Source organism: Gossypium arboreum, chromosome 13, assembly GCF_025698485.1.
Source record: "Gossypium arboreum isolate Shixiya-1 chromosome 13, ASM2569848v2, whole genome shotgun sequence".
NCBI classification, from domain to species: domain Eukaryota; kingdom Viridiplantae; phylum Streptophyta; class Magnoliopsida; order Malvales; family Malvaceae; genus Gossypium; species Gossypium arboreum.
Genome location: NC_069082.1, coordinates 107,490,644 through 107,506,864, shown reverse-complemented (window position 1 = coordinate 107,506,864; position 16,221 = coordinate 107,490,644). Strand labels below are relative to the sequence as shown.

The following is a 16,221-nucleotide window of genomic DNA, read 5'->3' as shown; positions in this document are numbered from 1 at the left end:
AATGATTTCCACGTAAAATTTGTGTGTTCTTTATTTTTTATTTTATTTTATTTTTCACACATAAAAATCAACTCATTAACGACTATTATTCTTCAGCACCTCTAAATTCAGTTGTGGGAGAAAGAAGAAGAGATACAACGGTTCATTGTATAAATTTTAATGTATTAATACGCATTTTTGTTTATTTATATAATTTTTATGATTTTTAATTTTTACACAACTATAATTTAATATATATATTTATAGTTTCAAAAATAAATAATGAATTTTAAGAATTTTTATATATTTTTAGAACTTTTAATAATTTTTCAAAACCCATATTTGTAATTAACTTATTGATATTTGTATGAAATTTACCTATCTTTATTACGAAAATATCTATATTTTTACACATTATTATTCATAGTTAATTATTTTAGTTGCATAATGAATCATGAATGAAATTTATATATCATAAATATCAATTTAATTATTATATTTGATTGTGCCATTATTATATATCATAATTTTATTTAAAAATTGCATCAATTAATTATTTAAATATAGAATAATTTTAATTTTGAAATGATAAATATTTTATAAGAAGTGGTTCAAAATTTATAAATTATATATTTTTATGTTATTAAATATTTTAAATATTAATTTATTAATATTTTTATTGTTAAATTGATGGATAATTTTATAAATATACTAAAAAATAATTGAGAAATTAGGTTAAAACTCTAAAACTTTATTGATCTACGTTATTTTTGGAGAGAGAAAGAAAAACACGTTATACATGGAGTGTTTTCACTGACGCGTTTTTACTTAGGTAAAAATTATTATTATTATTTTCTTGCAATTGGAAATTAAAAGTTTGTAGTTTGATTTTTATCCGTGTTTGAGATAGACAGACATGGTTACAGTTTTAAGGAATGTTTGAATTTACAGTGATGTCGTGGAGCAGGATGGCCTATAAATTTCATCTTTCATGTGAGTATAGAGCGATCACCCAGGAAGCTGGATCGCGTTACAATTCAAGGTCCCAGTTGACAGTGATTATATAGTTTGGGGTTGAAGTGTAACTAAGACTTCAAGTTTACAAAGGTTATGTTGTCAAGAGATGTAGCATAAATAGGTAGTAATTGACGGTGGTTATGCGGGCACGTCAAAGAGTTTCTCATCAGAAGAGGATGCTTTAAAAAACTCAAACATAAATACGAGGAAGAAAAATGCAGCGGCGTTTTAGTACAATCAAGTAATACGTCTTATCCACCACCACCAAAGGTGATGACCTCGTTATTATAACCTATGACAGCATTAGGGTGTAACATGTTATACTAACAAGGTCATCGCCTTCGATGGAGATGGACAACACAAATAACTCGATTATACTGGAAGACCCCTTGCATTTTCCGTCATTGCACCTATGTTTGAATTTTATGAAACATGCTCTTCTAACGAGAAGACTCGTTGTCGGGCCTGCATTAGCACCATCAATTACGACCCTATTTATGTGTAATCCTTTGACAACATAACCTTTGTAAATTTGAAGTTTTAATTACACTTTAACCTGATACGGTATAATCATTGTCAACTTGAACCTCGAGTTGCAAAGTGATCCTGGTTTCTTAGGTGATGGCGCCAAACCCACACAGTAGGTAAAATTTGTAGGTTACTGAACTCTGTGACACCACCGTGAACCCAAACACAACTTAAAACTATGACTGCATCTCCCTCAAAGCAAGAGAGAAATAAATCTTTAAACCCGAAAATTTCAACAAGTAAGAAGAAGAGAAAAATAGTTTAGCAGAGATTGAGATGTGGTGAGTAGAGGGATGAAGAATGGGCATTTATATAGGGGATGTGGTGGGATATAAAGGGAAAAAAATTATCTCAGGAATCTCAGACTGCAGGCTCAGAAAGCAATCAAGCTGGGGTGGTTGAAATGGCCAGAGGGAAAATGCTCCCTACAAGGGCGTTTTCGTTTGACATGGCAGTGAAAATGCTTCCTGCAAGGGATGTTTTTCTTTGACATGTCAGATGTGTAACTTGAAAACGCGTCCTGTAGGAAGCATTTTCACTGCCATGTCAGATGAAAGCACCCCCTGCAAAGAGTGTTTTCTCTCTGGCCATTCAACCACAAAACTTTATTTCTTTTGAGCCTTCGAACCTCCAGATTCTCGGGATAAAGTTGATGGAGGAAAATGTAAAAATCACATGTGTGGAAGAGCTAATTAAAACACTAACTTATTCGTTTATTCATTAATTTTTGCTGTAAAGTAAGGTTGAGCATTCAATTAAATCTAGTGAAAAAATTTGAGTTAATCAAGTTGACGAGTCATATTTTATCATCCTAACTCGACTTAAATTTTTTCCGAATTGAGTTGAGTGAAATGAAATTCGAGTCGAGTCGAATTGAGTAAAATTGGTTGAGTTAAATTTAAAGATTAAACATGTCAAATTATAATCTTATGCCAGTATAACCAACTCCATATTAGAACACATAAATTTGAAACCATATATATTTGAAAACTTTTTCAAAGCAAAATAAAAAAATACTGAAGTATGATAAACTTGAATTGCTAATTAACTTTGGTCTTTAAAATTATTATTCTACAAAGATTTTAATTTTTAAATTTTCTTTATATATTTTTAGAAATTTTTGAAATTTTATAATTTTTACACATAAAATTTGTTTTTAATTATTCAATTATTCGAGTTATTCGAATTGTAAATTTTAAATTTACAACTTGATTGCATACAAATCAAACTAATTTAATAAATGTGTTTCGTATATTATAAATAAGTGTACATATTGGATGTAAAACAAAGTATATAAAAAATTACAAAGTTACGAATAATGTAATCATGGGCGTCTCGACTGTCTGCCACAATCGAGTGGGCGTCATGCACACCTAGGGTTCCGTCGAACTATTTGATTTGGCTGCTGCTCATCGACTTCGGCTTCACCTTGACGTGTACATCGTTTTTGATTGCTAACTTCGTCTCCTTCAATCATGTCTTAGCCACAATTGTGGATCCCCTCGAGTTGAGTTGACGGTTGCAAGGATGACCCACCTCGATAGAACGACGATGCTAGGGGTGTTTGCGACACTATTGACAAGCCACTATATGGTTACAGATAGAAGGTGGAAATTAAAGGTGATATCGAATGCTTCGATGTTGTTGGTGGGATAGACATGTAATAAGGCATAGCCGGTGACGATCGTGCATAATATATCCATGAAGAAGGTGTTGATGCAGAGAATGATGGGCGTGCTATTATGCATGCATAAAATAAACTGGTGCTGAATGTGTTGATGTAAGGAAAGACTGTGCGTAATGTGGTGGTTGTGTAAAATAAATCGAAATAGAAGCTGATGATGCCAGGAACGAGTGTGCGTGTTGTGATGGTTGTAACAAAAAAACTAGGTTAAAAGAAAATATAAATGAACCACATTGATCGGGAGGTTACACGACAATCGAGTCTTTTGATGTAGATGGGGCAAATGTCAATCTCGCCGCATCTTCATCTCCCGACCTAGGATTGTTGGGCCTTTGTCTTGACCTTCTACAACGACATTTTCTACTCCTTTTTGAAGCCGACAGTAGATACGACTTGCAATTATGCCTAAACCAATCCATATAATTTATAGATGTTGTCAACTTCAGTGTGAGAAATGGTTTACGCGTTGGCAAGAAATCATACTTACACTCCCACATCTCGATATATTTCTTGTAAAATGTTGGCCAATCTTCCTAGAGTCTCCCCTGTAAGTTAATCTAGTACAGGTCCTTGAGCTTTTGGGGTGGCGATCGGATACGTTGCGTACGCCCAAACGACCGCATAACTAGGTTGGATCTGTACATCTCGAAAGTTGCAAAAATAAATTGAATTGGATCAGATAATTCAATTAGTTGAATCGAGAATCAATCAAATTATTGATATGGTAAGAGATATAAAACTAGTTGATATAAGCGAATTGAATTGAATTTTATAAAATTTTTAAAATTTATTAATAATTTACTTATTTTGAATAGGAAAATTGGCCTAAAAATGGGCTTTGATATAGATTTAGATTTAGATTAGATAAAAGAATGTATGATCCAAAATAACCCAATGAACCAATGCCAAGTGGACCTAAAAAATCTTCCTCCAATCTCTCATATTTTTATCCCCTCCAGAATTTTATCTTAATTTTCCCATTTTCTCTGAATCTCAATTAATCAACCACACACTCAGGCAGCCATGGCATCAGCCTCAGCTTTGTTAACCCCCATCTTCACCACCACCCTCCAAAACAAACATGGCAGCCGCCACAACATCGCCACTCCATCGTTCCAAGGCCTCAGGCCCCTACGCAAGGCCCCCTCTTCCAAGCTCGCCCCCTTGTCTTGTGGTAGAAAGGTTGGTGGTGTGAAGGCGGAGCTAAGCGCCCCAGTGGTGATAAGCCTAAGCACAGGCCTCTCCCTTTTCTTGGGTCGGTTCGTGTTCTTCAACTTCCAAAGAGAGAACGTGGCGAAGCAAGTGCCTGAGCAAAACGGGTTGACCCATTTCGAAGCGGGTGACACTCGAGCCAAGGAGTATGTTAGCCTCCTGAAATCCAACGATCCGGTGGGATTCAACCTGGTGGATGTTCTGGCTTGGGGATCCCTGGGTCATATTGTTGCTTACTATATCTTGGCCACCTCCAGCAATGGCTATGATCCCAAGTTCTTTAGTTGAACAATCTTGTCCTTAGTTTATGTGTTTATGTTGTACAAGATTATCCCTTTGTAATTTGTATAGTTAAGTTTCTGGGCTACTTTGGAGTGTATGTTAGTTTTCTCGGTTGATAATTTCATCTATATAACTAAATATCCCAATTTAGCAGTTTATTGAAGTAGAAGATTATTTACCAAATAAATTATAACACAATAATCAACCATATGCGTTGAACCACCACGATTTCTTTGGATTTATTTTCTTTCTAAATAAAAAAACTTCCCTACATTTTTGGCAGTTTGAGGCTTTAATTTTCTTATTTTACGTATTTCATATATAAATTTACTTTAACTCAAATCCCACATAAAAATTTTCATCTAAATTCTTATTTTAAAATAAATTGTAACTTCTATTGCGGGAAGGAAGATCATGTTTAATAAACCGTTAAAAAATTTAATTAACTAAAATTAATATTTTTAATCTTATTAAACACATTTGATAACGACAACTACTAAATTTAATTATTTTTAATAAAATGTAAAAATAAATTCAATTATTTATTTTATTTTATTTTATTTAAGATAATATTATTCTTTATCAAATAATATAATTATATTCTGTATTTAATGTTAAATAATTATTTATTCACTGATATATCAAATCTATATTTTTTTTTACAGGCTACCACTTCCAAATTAAATATTTTATGGCAGTATATTCTCATATAAGGGTTAGGGTTTTTCAGATTTTCATTTATTTTTCCTCTCTCCTGTATGAACAAAATACCAATCCTTCTTCTTTATTTATAAAGACTTGCTTTGGCTTATAATAATATTCTATACCAACTTTACTTTGTTCTTAGCGTTAATTTAATTAATCAATATATTAATAGGGTAACAAGCAAGCAAGCATACCATTTGAATAGCCAAAAGAAAAAAAAAAAAAAAAAAAAAATCGAAAATCACCCCAAACTGATTTACCTTTGTTTTAGAGTTTAGAGTCTAAAAATGTCTGAGCATCAAGAGCAGAGTGAGAGGAGAAATGGGCACGCCAGCATGTCTCGCTATCCCTCTCCTACTGCTACCTATGAGGATGTTCTTCAAAGTCCTGACCTTTTCTGGGAAAAGCTCAAAGCTTTTCACATATCTCTCGGCTTCAAGTTCAAGTATCTCTCTCTTTCTTTTTATTTTTTATAACAATTCCTAGCAATTCCCAACCAGATTTCCTTTCCCGTGTCTTCTTTTTCTTGCTTTCTAACTGCTTATTTTGCAAGAGTAGGATTTAGCAGATCCTTGTACTTTATGTTTCAACTCTCTCTCTTTTTCGTTTTTCTTTGCAATTTTTTAGTTCCTCTACTTTGGCTTTAGGGGTTCTGGAAATTGTTAGAGGATGAACCGGTGTTCCTATTATTTGCATTTATTACTGCAGCATCTGTCTGCAACACGAGCATTCTGTGTGCTTAAAGAAAATGTTTTCCACTTTAACAGTTTAATTTGAAGTTCCATTGTTGTAATTTTCCCCAGTTCCCTTTTTCTTAGATTGCATGCGGGTTTTGACTGACTATTTTTGTATATGTAAAGGCTTTGACGAACATAGCACTCACCGAGTCTTTTGCTTGTATATAGCTGCAAATCGCAACATTTTCTTCTGGCATTTTCTTTATTGAAAAATGAAACAACTGAACAAGTAAAACTTTGCTCTTTGAGGGAGGAGCTCAGCAAGTCCTGCTTGTTCTTTCTTTATTTTAACAATCACATTTACTCTAAGATTAGATTCAGTTGTGTTTAGTTCTACTATGCATAGATCCTAACACTTTTATGGCATCAATTATATGGCTATAGTGAATGCTGCTGCTTTCTTGTTACTTATTCCTTAATATACCTATTCTCTTCTTTGATATGAAGTTTTAACCTTTAGTAATCCGCGAACTTCATACCTTGATTTACTTGAGATATGATGTAGAAATATTCATGCATGAACAAACAAGAGGCTGGGGTTCCTTTTTCTTTTTCGTTAACTCTTTTAAAGTATGTACCACTTGACTTGTTAAAGAGAAACTGGGGGTTGGGAAATAATAAAAACAGATAGGGAAAGGAAAATACTACTTAGGTTATATTATCTTCTGGTGTTTTGGTTGGATAGGGTTCCGGTTGTTGGAGGAAAGGCTCTGGATCTGCATCAACTCTTCGTGGAAGTCACATCACGTGGAGGTCTCGAAAAGGTATTAAAGGTTTTTTAAAAGTTCTCAGGTTATCGACACGTTGAGTTGGTCCAACATGTTAGTCCATTTATTACACCCCCTCTGAAAGGAAGTTTATTTTCCTTTCCTATTTAAGTTTTCCTTCAAATGGTTTACAGGTAATAAAAGATCGCAAATGGAAGGAAGTGATTGTGGGCTTTAGATTTCCTACAACCATTACGAGTGCGTCTTTTGTTTTAAGGAAGTATTATTTATCATTGCTTTATCACTTTGAGCAAGTCTATTACTTCCGTAAACAACTCTCTTCAGTCTCAACCCCAGGTATTTGAAAACTGTACTCCTTTTTTTTCTCTGATGAAAACATCCTTGGCTTCTGAAGAAATATTTATAGCTTGTAATTTATATATATTTTTAAACTCTATTCTGGCAGGCACTGCCAGTGAGAGCCTTGTGACTGGATCTGCAAACGCAATGGAAGATGCCTCTACAAACCAATTAACAGCTGTTGGTATGTTTAACTACCTATTTATATGAGGGCTCCGATTACCATGGCGGGTATACTTGTTTCCTTAGACTTGTTTGCCTTCAAATGAAAAAGTTATTTCATTCAATTTTCACTGGAATGATATCGGTATCTCTAGTCTACATTCATTACTTGATATTTCTAGACTTATTAGAGTTGTGTAGCCTTGTTTTTGACAATCCAATCATATTTGGTAGCCATTATAGTTGCAATTTTTAGTGAAGAGAAAGTTATGATACATATTAAATGAAAATCATGCATTACAGTGGCTTTTCCCTTAAATAGTTATGGATCTTGCAATTGAATTTCTCAGCATTAGTGATTTAACAAATTTTTTCAATGTAAATTGCTGAGTGATTGAGCTTCTAGAATGTCTGTGTAACTATGAATGCTTTGTTTGCAGTTAAGAAGAAAAACTTGAGATAAAGTAGGGATTTCATGGGGTAGTTGTAGTTGTGATTTATACCAAAATTTTCATATCCTTTATGTCTATTTTGTATACCTGTTTGCAAGTGTGTGAATTTAGCTGTCTTAGTAAATGAGGGTTCTTACCATTCTCATACAAGCAGGAACTCAGCAGTTGCAGATTGGCAGTTCTGTGACAGGGATCATTGATGGAAAATTTGATAATGGCTATCTGGTTACAGTTAGGTTGGGGTCTGATCAATTTAAAGGTGTTCTATATCATATCCCCCAAATGCATCAACTGTCTCAAAGTTCAAATACTTCAGATGTACCTCCTCGACGCCGAAAGAGATCCCGGTTAGCACAGGACCCCTCCAGGCCAAAATCAAACAGGAGTGGTTATAATCATTTCTATGCTGAGCATTATGCTCAACTCAAACCTATGTACTATGGGGAAGAGAAAGTCATCAGCAAGAAAATTGGGAACTTGTGGAGCAATCTGACAGAGGCCGAGAAACAGGTGGGAGTAGACTAGCATTCCTTTGTCTGCGTTTGTATGTATGTGTGTGTGTGTGTGTGTGCAGTTTGAATCCTGCATTGTTTCATTTGACCATTGGAGCTCTCTTAAAACGACATTTCTTGATTGTGATGTAGGTTTATCAGGAGAAAGGGATGAAGGATGTGTGTGTGTGTGTGTGTGCAGTTTGAATCCTGCATTGTTTCATTTGACCATTGGAGCTCTCTTAAAACGACATTTCTTGATTGTGATGTAGGTTTATCAGGAGAAAGGGATGAATGATGTGTGTGTGTGTGTGTGTGTGTGTGTGTGTGTGCAGTTTGAATCCTGCATTGTTTCATTTGACCATTGGAGCTCTCTTAAAACGACATTTCTTGATTGTGATGTAGGTTTATCAGGAGAAAGGGATGAAGGATGAGAGATACGGAACTGAAATGTTGGAATATCGATCTTCCCATGATTCGACACCTCAATAGCATCTGATGAGTTGGTCGTTAGGAACTAAATGATGGGGTTGTCAACCCTCCCTCGATGTTTGTTTGTTTGTTGTTGTTGCTCAACTTTTCCCTTGAAAACTTTCTGTATGAACAGATTATCTGAACCCTGCCCCTTTGCTCAGACTTTGGGTGATCAGATGGAAGATCTTTGTAAAATGTGGTTATATTAATCTATCAGAATGCTAGAAGCTTAGAACAGTACATAGTGCTTTATGATATAAGAATATAGTGATGTTAAAAAATACACAATCTGGAAGGCATGTGATATAAGATCATAGTGATGTCGAGAAAAGAAGCTCAAATAAAAAATGAAAAAGATTTCCACTTTTAATCAAGTCGTGGTATTTAACCAATGAAATCTTACATTTTGGATCATTGCCTAGACAGTAGAATACACACATACACTCACAAAAAGAAAGGGCCTATTTTCCTTAACTCAGGTGGGGACAACCACCCCTGAATGGATTGAAAACTGCAAAATAAGGAATAAGAACACTAAAACCAGTAATACTAGTTGTGTAAAAAAACATGACATAACCTTGCATACTCTTCCACGCATCTGCAAAACCTCTTCCACATCTAAGATGTTTCCATGATATTTTTCCAACTCCTCCGCTTGTTTCTTTAGCATTACAGCCTTGCTTTCTACCTCTCCAAGCTTATTCAACATCTGTTCTTGCTCCACAACCAATGCTGTTTGCTCTTCAACTACTGTGATTTGATTGCCTACTGAAACTTTCAACTTCTCTATTTCCCAGGTTAGAACTAGAAATTCAATTTCAGCCTCCATTTTCTTTTGAAACAGGCCCTCAAGGTCAAGTTCCATTTTTCTATATTCATCTTGTTGCGACTCTGCAATGCTTCTTGATTCTTCCTTCCATGACCCGCTACTCTTCACACTAGTTTTCAGTTCAGAAATCTTTGATTCCTTCACCTGAAGTACGGACCTTGCTTCCTCCAGTTTGCTCTCTAAATATTTTACTTTGTGTGTTAAGGTGAATACCTGAGTTTCCAAGGAACCTGAAGCACTTTTTGTGATCTTTTCAGAAGCTAATTGGTCAGAGGAGCTAGTTTCGTGGATTTCCTCATCAGCAAAAGTAGAATCCACATGAACATTGTTAATGTTAACTGAACCATCACGTACAGGTTCCTTGCCTATCTCTACTAGCTTCTGTACTTCTGCATGTGAAAACAAAAAAGGACATAGTCAGCAATTATGCTAGCAAGAAATGACCAGTACTTCATAGGCGATAAAATTTTACTTCACCAAGAATGGAACATTTATGTTATAGTCCAAGACGACTCCACATGATTAATGGTAACCATCAAATAACCATGAAGCATTGAAGATAAGCAAAATAAATGTGGCAATGTCATTGTAACATCAACCACAAACCAGCAAAAATCATTGGTGTGATTCTAAATATGAATTAAACATAATCTTACTGCTTCTCTGACTACAGTTTCTTGCCAAATTTCCTTTTCTAGGTCAACCTTATTCCTGATGCAATCGGACTTCACCAGATACTTACCATTACTATCAATTGTTAATTATTAATAAATGCCTCACTAACTTAATATAAAGTTCACTTATGCTATTCGCATTAGCTTTTTACCCTATGTTGACTGCTGCCCTACTTGCCCATTAAGACGCTTGTTCTAGACTTATCTAAGACTACCTGATACCAGTTCAGCCTAGAACATGCACTTTGACTGGTTTTGCAAATTTCCAAGTTCCCTTAATAATATAAAGCTCCCTTATGCTATTCGCATTAGCTTTTTACCCTATGTTGACTGAGGAATTATGATTAACAACTAAATTCAATATTTCTCCTAACTCTGAAGCAAAGGAGGACATTGTTATCTCAGCTGCAGTAAGTGGATACTAGTGGAAATATCTCAAATTTCAAATAACTAAGCTAAGTAAAATATGAACCAATTAAGAGGATCATAAAGCTAGATTTGCAGAATATAGGATACAGTACAAATGAGTAGTAAGAATATATAAACAAACCAAGAGAAAGTTTATCAAAATTGTAAGGAGGAAAACCCACTCACCATTTTCAAGGGCTTCCTGGACAGATTGGAGAGCAAGAATAGACTGGACCAATGGGTCTTGATCTGGTGAAGGCCGGTGATTCCCATTTTTTTCTTCTTTGTCCTCCCAAGATAATTCTGCAGCTAAATCTTCAGGTGAAAGTTCCTCAATATCACCTGAATTTTCTTTCCTATAAACAGTTTGAACTTCCTCACTGATCTGGTGGTCGTCTTCATGAGCTTCATCACTATTTTCTCCATCATAATTCATGGGGTTTCCACTTTGCTTTCCATTACTTGTCACAGAAATTGGATGCTGTGTAAAGATAAAGTTGGAGCTTCTTGAGTCAGATTCCACACTAGAATGAGAATTTTCCTTCTCGATTTTGACCCTTACTCCTCTGGCCTTCTTACTGCTTTCAGCACGGCCCTTTCCCTGTTGAACTCTATGACTTGAATTACCCACAATGTTCCGACCTAAATTCTTCATCTGGTTTTTATCATGCATGTACCCCAAAACTGCAGGCAGGTCATATCTCACCTTTGGCATACTGGCTGCTGTTGATGACTTGCTACTCCGGTCCTCACTATTTTCAGAGTCTGTGGCAGAAGCAAAAGCAGCTCCAACAGCAAACATGGATCCAGGAGCAACACTTGTGCTCAACATATTCACAGGTCCAATAGGGGATGCACTATTCTGCTTGATCTCAGGTGATGCCCTCTGTTGAGGTTTACTTGGATCCAGATTTGCAGAACCGGTCAAACCTCGCTTCAATATTTTACTGCTGTCCATTGAGGCGGTGGAATCCTTCACAAAGTCTCTCTTGATCCGCCTCCATTTCTTCAAGCCATACCCTTTGGTGGTAGGAGGAGATGACCCACCAGGGGATTTACCTGCTACAAGAGGAGTTGAATGCATCGGCAGTACAATCTCGGCAGTACCCTTTACATGATTACCAGCTGTCAAAGCATCGGAATAGCCAGTTTGATCGATGGCCGACCTCTGAGTCAGATTATCAATTGTGCACGATCCATTATCTTTACTCTTGCAATCATCACCGTGATTATTCTTCATTTTATCATCACCAACATGAGGTATTGTGTTTTGAGTGGCTTCATTATCCTCAACCAATTCAAGCGCAGAACACTCGCTTCCCAAATCCATAACCGTAAATTGGGTTTCGAACAAGATTTACTCAGATCAGGATCGGGAACTATAACTACCATTCCTACAAAACCATGTCCAAATCAACCAAATTTTGAAAAAAAGAAAATCAACTCAGCTATCATCCTCAATTTGGAAAAAAAAAGTCAATGAATTGAAATAAAATCTAAACTCACCCATCATTGGATTATCAATTAATTATCAATTTCAAATACAAATTAAGGAATTCAAAGAGGAAAATGAGCTTAACTTTTCTATAAATACACATATCATGAAAGCACATTAAAGAATTAGAAGTTAGAAAAAAGTAAAAAATAGGATGTAATTAAATAAGCTATGCAATTAAAAGTCGTACCTTTTATGGTGTCATAGATATATATGTTTGTGAGAAACGGAAGTGAAGGCCTAGAATCGAAGATGAAGAAGGTAAGGGTGAAGGAAATGAGAAACCCTAAGCAGTGGTTAGATTTGCGGTTATATAGGGTAGGAATTTACTCAACTTTGTTTTTTATTAAGTAAAAAAACAGTGTCATTTAAATTTAGTGTTTTATAGATATAAATATAATTTCTCGAGAAGCAATGTAATTGGTGTAGTAAGTACAAAATATCGAGAATCTCCATTATCTTTCTTTTTTTTCTTCCAAGGCAATGCAAAATCTATTTAAATTGTAACCGTTTATTATTATTATTTAGGTTGGATTATGATTTTTTTATTAGAATTTTTATTTATAAGGTAAAAAGTTGGTGATATTTTTTTATTGACATAAGCATTGTTGTTAATATAGGATGATGTATGTCCTCTTATTTATAGGTTGGAGAGGGGTTATGAGTAATTCTAGGTATTGTGTAAAAAAAAAATAAATATGACCAAAACTTGTAATGAGATTGTTTAAAAAAAAAGTTCTTGATGTTTTAAATTGATGTAATTGGTCCAATTGAGAATTAAGAAATTGTGCTAGATACTTATATATGATTTCTAAAATTATCTTTTTATTTATTTTTGTTAGAGATAGTTAGATTGTTACAACTGACTTTTTTATTAGTTAGTAGCATTTACTTCTCCTATATGTGTATATATACACTTCTCATGTATTCCATTTAGTCAAGCAGTAATCACAGAGTTTATTCACAAATTTAGTATTTTCCTTTTTTTACGTTTAGTATATGATTCTTTCATGGTATCAGTTGTTGGCTCTTAGGTTCCATTCCGCGCTTGATGGATACTCCTTCTGCTGATGAGTTCCCCAGAAATTCAGCTCTGGTTCACAACTCCTCCTCGCCTTGTTCCCTTGATGGTGAAAGACCTGTTCGTGTCGTGCAATCCTTTCCTAGACATGAGACCGTAAAACTTAAGGAAGACACGTATGTTCAATGGCAATCAGATCAAACTTGTTATTAATGGGTACAACCTTACCGGTTACATTCTTGGTACTCTTCCGATTCTGTCCAGATTTGTGCTTGATAGCGAAGGGCATTTGCTCTCTAATCCCAACTTTGTTGTGTATTATCAATAAGAGAAGCTTATTGTTTCCTGGCTTTGTTTACGATTAGCACCGATCCCTTGCCGTGTTTTACAGGTACCTCCACTACTTGTGAAGTCTAGAGCAAAGCTTGTTATCTATTTGCCGCGATATCCAGTGCTAAGTTCTCTAGGATGAAGTATGATTTACAATCGTTAAAGAAAGGGAATCTCCCATTCAAAGAACGTGGCTAAGATCAAAGGTACCTATGATCTTCTTGAAGCATCTGGACATACTGTTTCCACTATAGAGCAAGTCAATATTGTTCTTGCTAGACTTTCGGTCGAGTTTGACTCAATGCTCACTATTACTTCTCTTTCGTCTAAACCTTTGATGATGGAATAGCTTGTTGATATTCTACTAAAGTGTGGACATCAAAAATAGAGGTTTGTTTTGGAAATACATGTTAAAGCGAATCTGGTCCAAAGCTCATCTACGTCGAATGCTTCAGTGATGGCTCCATCGTCCGTTCTTGTGGATGAGTCTCAGTCGATAGATTATTCTTTGGGCTTCTATTATAGTGGTGGTCGGAGTTCCTGTGCCCTTCCACAATGCTAGATTTGTGGTCGTCTTGGCCATCTTGCTCAAATGTGTTTTTATAGGTTTTATCAGACTTTTGATAGACCTCTTGTTCAATCCTCGCCGTTGTCCTCTCCTAGGTTTTCTGATGGATACTTGTCTGTTGGGTTTTCTTGGTTGTATGATGGGAGTTCTATGGCTACCGCTAACCTTGATGGGTTTTATCCACCTGAGATATCTTATGGCTAGGATGCCTTTTCTATTGGGCCTGCGCCTTCATCGACCCACTCGGCCCACGCGGATCAAGTAAGTTTTCCAGGCGCATCACAACTATGCAAACCCATTAATGTTGGCTTCATTGGGCCCGCTGTTACTGGATTTATTGAGCCTACTACTATGGTTTTCACGGGGCCCTCTTTTCATTCGGGTGCTGGGCCTACTCCTCTGTTGGGTTATTTGTTTGCTAGGTTTTCTCCTTCACCGTCTTTGGGCTACAACTCAGCTATTGGATCAGGTTCTTGATTGCATATGAGATTGCCTCAATCTGCTGTGCCTGCTTCTTTCTAGCATGTGAGCTTGTCGAATAATACCTCCACTAGGCCGAATAATACCTCTACTAGGCTGAATCTTCTCGTTTCAGCTGGGCTTGTTAGTGAACCATCTAGTCAGCCTATGAATTTGCTATATACTTCAACTAAATTTGTTTGGTATCCTGACTCGGGTGCCACTAGTGATGTTTGTCGGTCCACTTCGTTATTAAAGAATTCTAATAAATATTCAGGTAATATTCCTTTACTTATGGGTGATGGTACACGTGCCCATATTGAACGTTTGGGTTATAGCATGATTTCTATTTCTTATATATTGTTGCATTTAACAAATGTGTTACATGTACCTGAGATTAAGAAAACCTTGTTCTTAGTTTCTCAATTTGCTTTGGATAACAACTTATTTTTCGAATTTCACCCGTTTTATTGTCTTGTAAAAGATATACAAACTCAGGAAATTTTACTTCGAGGCCACATACATGAGGTCTTATATCGATTTTCTCCAATACCATCTTCAGTCAATATGAAATTCGTTCGTGGTGCTAAACTGTCTCTTCACAATACAGAATTTGGCACTAAGTACCATTTGTTTGAGTTGTGGCATCACTGACTTGGACATTCGTCATCAAATGTTATCAGTTTGGTTTTAAAAACTTGTAATGTTATTGTTGATACAAATAAATTGCATCATGCGTGTTCTGCTTGTCAACTAGGAAAGTCACACAAGTTGCCATTTGTAGATTCCACCATCGTGTATTCTCATCCTTTTGATTTGGTTGTTTCTAACCTATAGGGACATGTTTTTATTAATTGTAGGACTAGTTGGTATTATGTTTCATTTTTTGATGTTTGGATCCGGTTTACATGGTTATTTTTTATTCAAAAAAAGTCTCAAGCTATTGATTATTTTATGAAATTTTAGAAATTAGTGAAAGTTCAATTTGGAAAATATATAAAGCAGTTCTAGAATGATTTGAGTGGTGAATACCGTTTGTTTACTTCCTTGTTAGCTCAGCAAGGCATCTTTCATCGGGTCACATGTCCACACACATCCGAACAAAATGGGATTGTCGAACAAAGGCACCGTCATATAGTTGAAATTGGGCTGACACTTCTTGCTCAAGCTCATTTATCGATGAAGTATTATGGGTATGCTTTTACATTTGCGGTTCACTTGATCAATCGGTTACCCACTTTGGTTCTTCAGAATTAGTCTCTGTATTTGGTGCTCTATGGTACACTTCCGACATATGATCACTTTCATTTTTTTGGATGTTGTTGTTATCCATATCTCTGACCATTTAATTAGCATAAGTTAGAGTATTGATCTCAACTGTGTACTTTCCTTTACTATAGTTATCACCACAAAGGTTATCAATGCCCTGCTCCGGATGGAAGGGTGTTTGTTTCTCGATATGTGGTGTTTAATGAAGATCGTTTCTTTTTTTTTCTCCTAGTATTCTAACTATGTCTCTAGCATCTAGTCGATTTAGCACTACTCTTTATCTTGTTCAAATCCCTCTGGCATACACTATGTGCTCGGGAGATGATCATTTGGCCCCTTCGCTAGTTTCTTTCTCTGACTTTGCCCTGGACTTACCTT

The 16,221-nt window shown here is 35.6% G+C and overlaps 3 protein-coding genes across 4 annotated transcripts; 2 read left to right on the top strand and 1 right to left on the bottom strand.

Annotated features, from left to right (window-relative positions):
* Positions 1 to 4,163: 4,163 nt before the first annotated feature.
* LOC108461976 (photosystem I reaction center subunit V, chloroplastic-like) lies at positions 4,164 to 4,840 on the top strand. Its single transcript, XM_017761973.2, has one exon. The coding sequence runs from the start codon at positions 4,232 to 4,234 to the stop codon at positions 4,706 to 4,708; it is 477 nt and encodes a 158-aa protein (XP_017617462.1). The 5' UTR covers positions 4,164 to 4,231; the 3' UTR covers positions 4,709 to 4,840.
* A 550-nt stretch (positions 4,841 to 5,390) lies between these two features.
* Positions 5,391 to 9,030, top strand: LOC108463884 (high mobility group B protein 10). Of its 2 annotated transcripts, none has more exons than XM_053023992.1 (6): positions 5,391 to 5,852; positions 6,830 to 6,908; positions 7,046 to 7,208; positions 7,318 to 7,395; positions 7,980 to 8,335; positions 8,470 to 9,030. In XM_053023992.1, exons 1-6 carry the CDS (start codon positions 5,695 to 5,697, stop codon positions 8,521 to 8,523), a joined length of 888 nt encoding a protein of 295 aa, XP_052879952.1. In that variant the 5' UTR covers positions 5,391 to 5,694; the 3' UTR covers positions 8,524 to 9,030. The 2 variants fall into 2 exon arrangements, with proteins under 2 accessions (XP_052879952.1, XP_017619361.1); XM_017763872.2 differs by having other exon boundaries at positions 5,401 to 5,852; positions 8,722 to 9,030.
* Positions 9,031 to 9,147: 117 nt separating this feature from the next.
* On the bottom strand, positions 9,148 to 12,562 carry LOC108463883 (WPP domain-interacting protein 2-like). Its single transcript, XM_017763869.2, has 3 exons — positions 12,387 to 12,562; positions 10,888 to 12,095; positions 9,148 to 10,008 (listed from the first exon to the last, which is right to left on the bottom strand). The coding sequence occupies exons 2-3, from the start codon at positions 12,029 to 12,031 to the stop codon at positions 9,266 to 9,268; spliced, it is 1,887 nt and encodes a 628-aa protein (XP_017619358.1). The 5' UTR covers positions 12,032 to 12,095; positions 12,387 to 12,562; the 3' UTR covers positions 9,148 to 9,265.
* Positions 12,563 to 16,221: the final 3,659 nt, after the last annotated feature.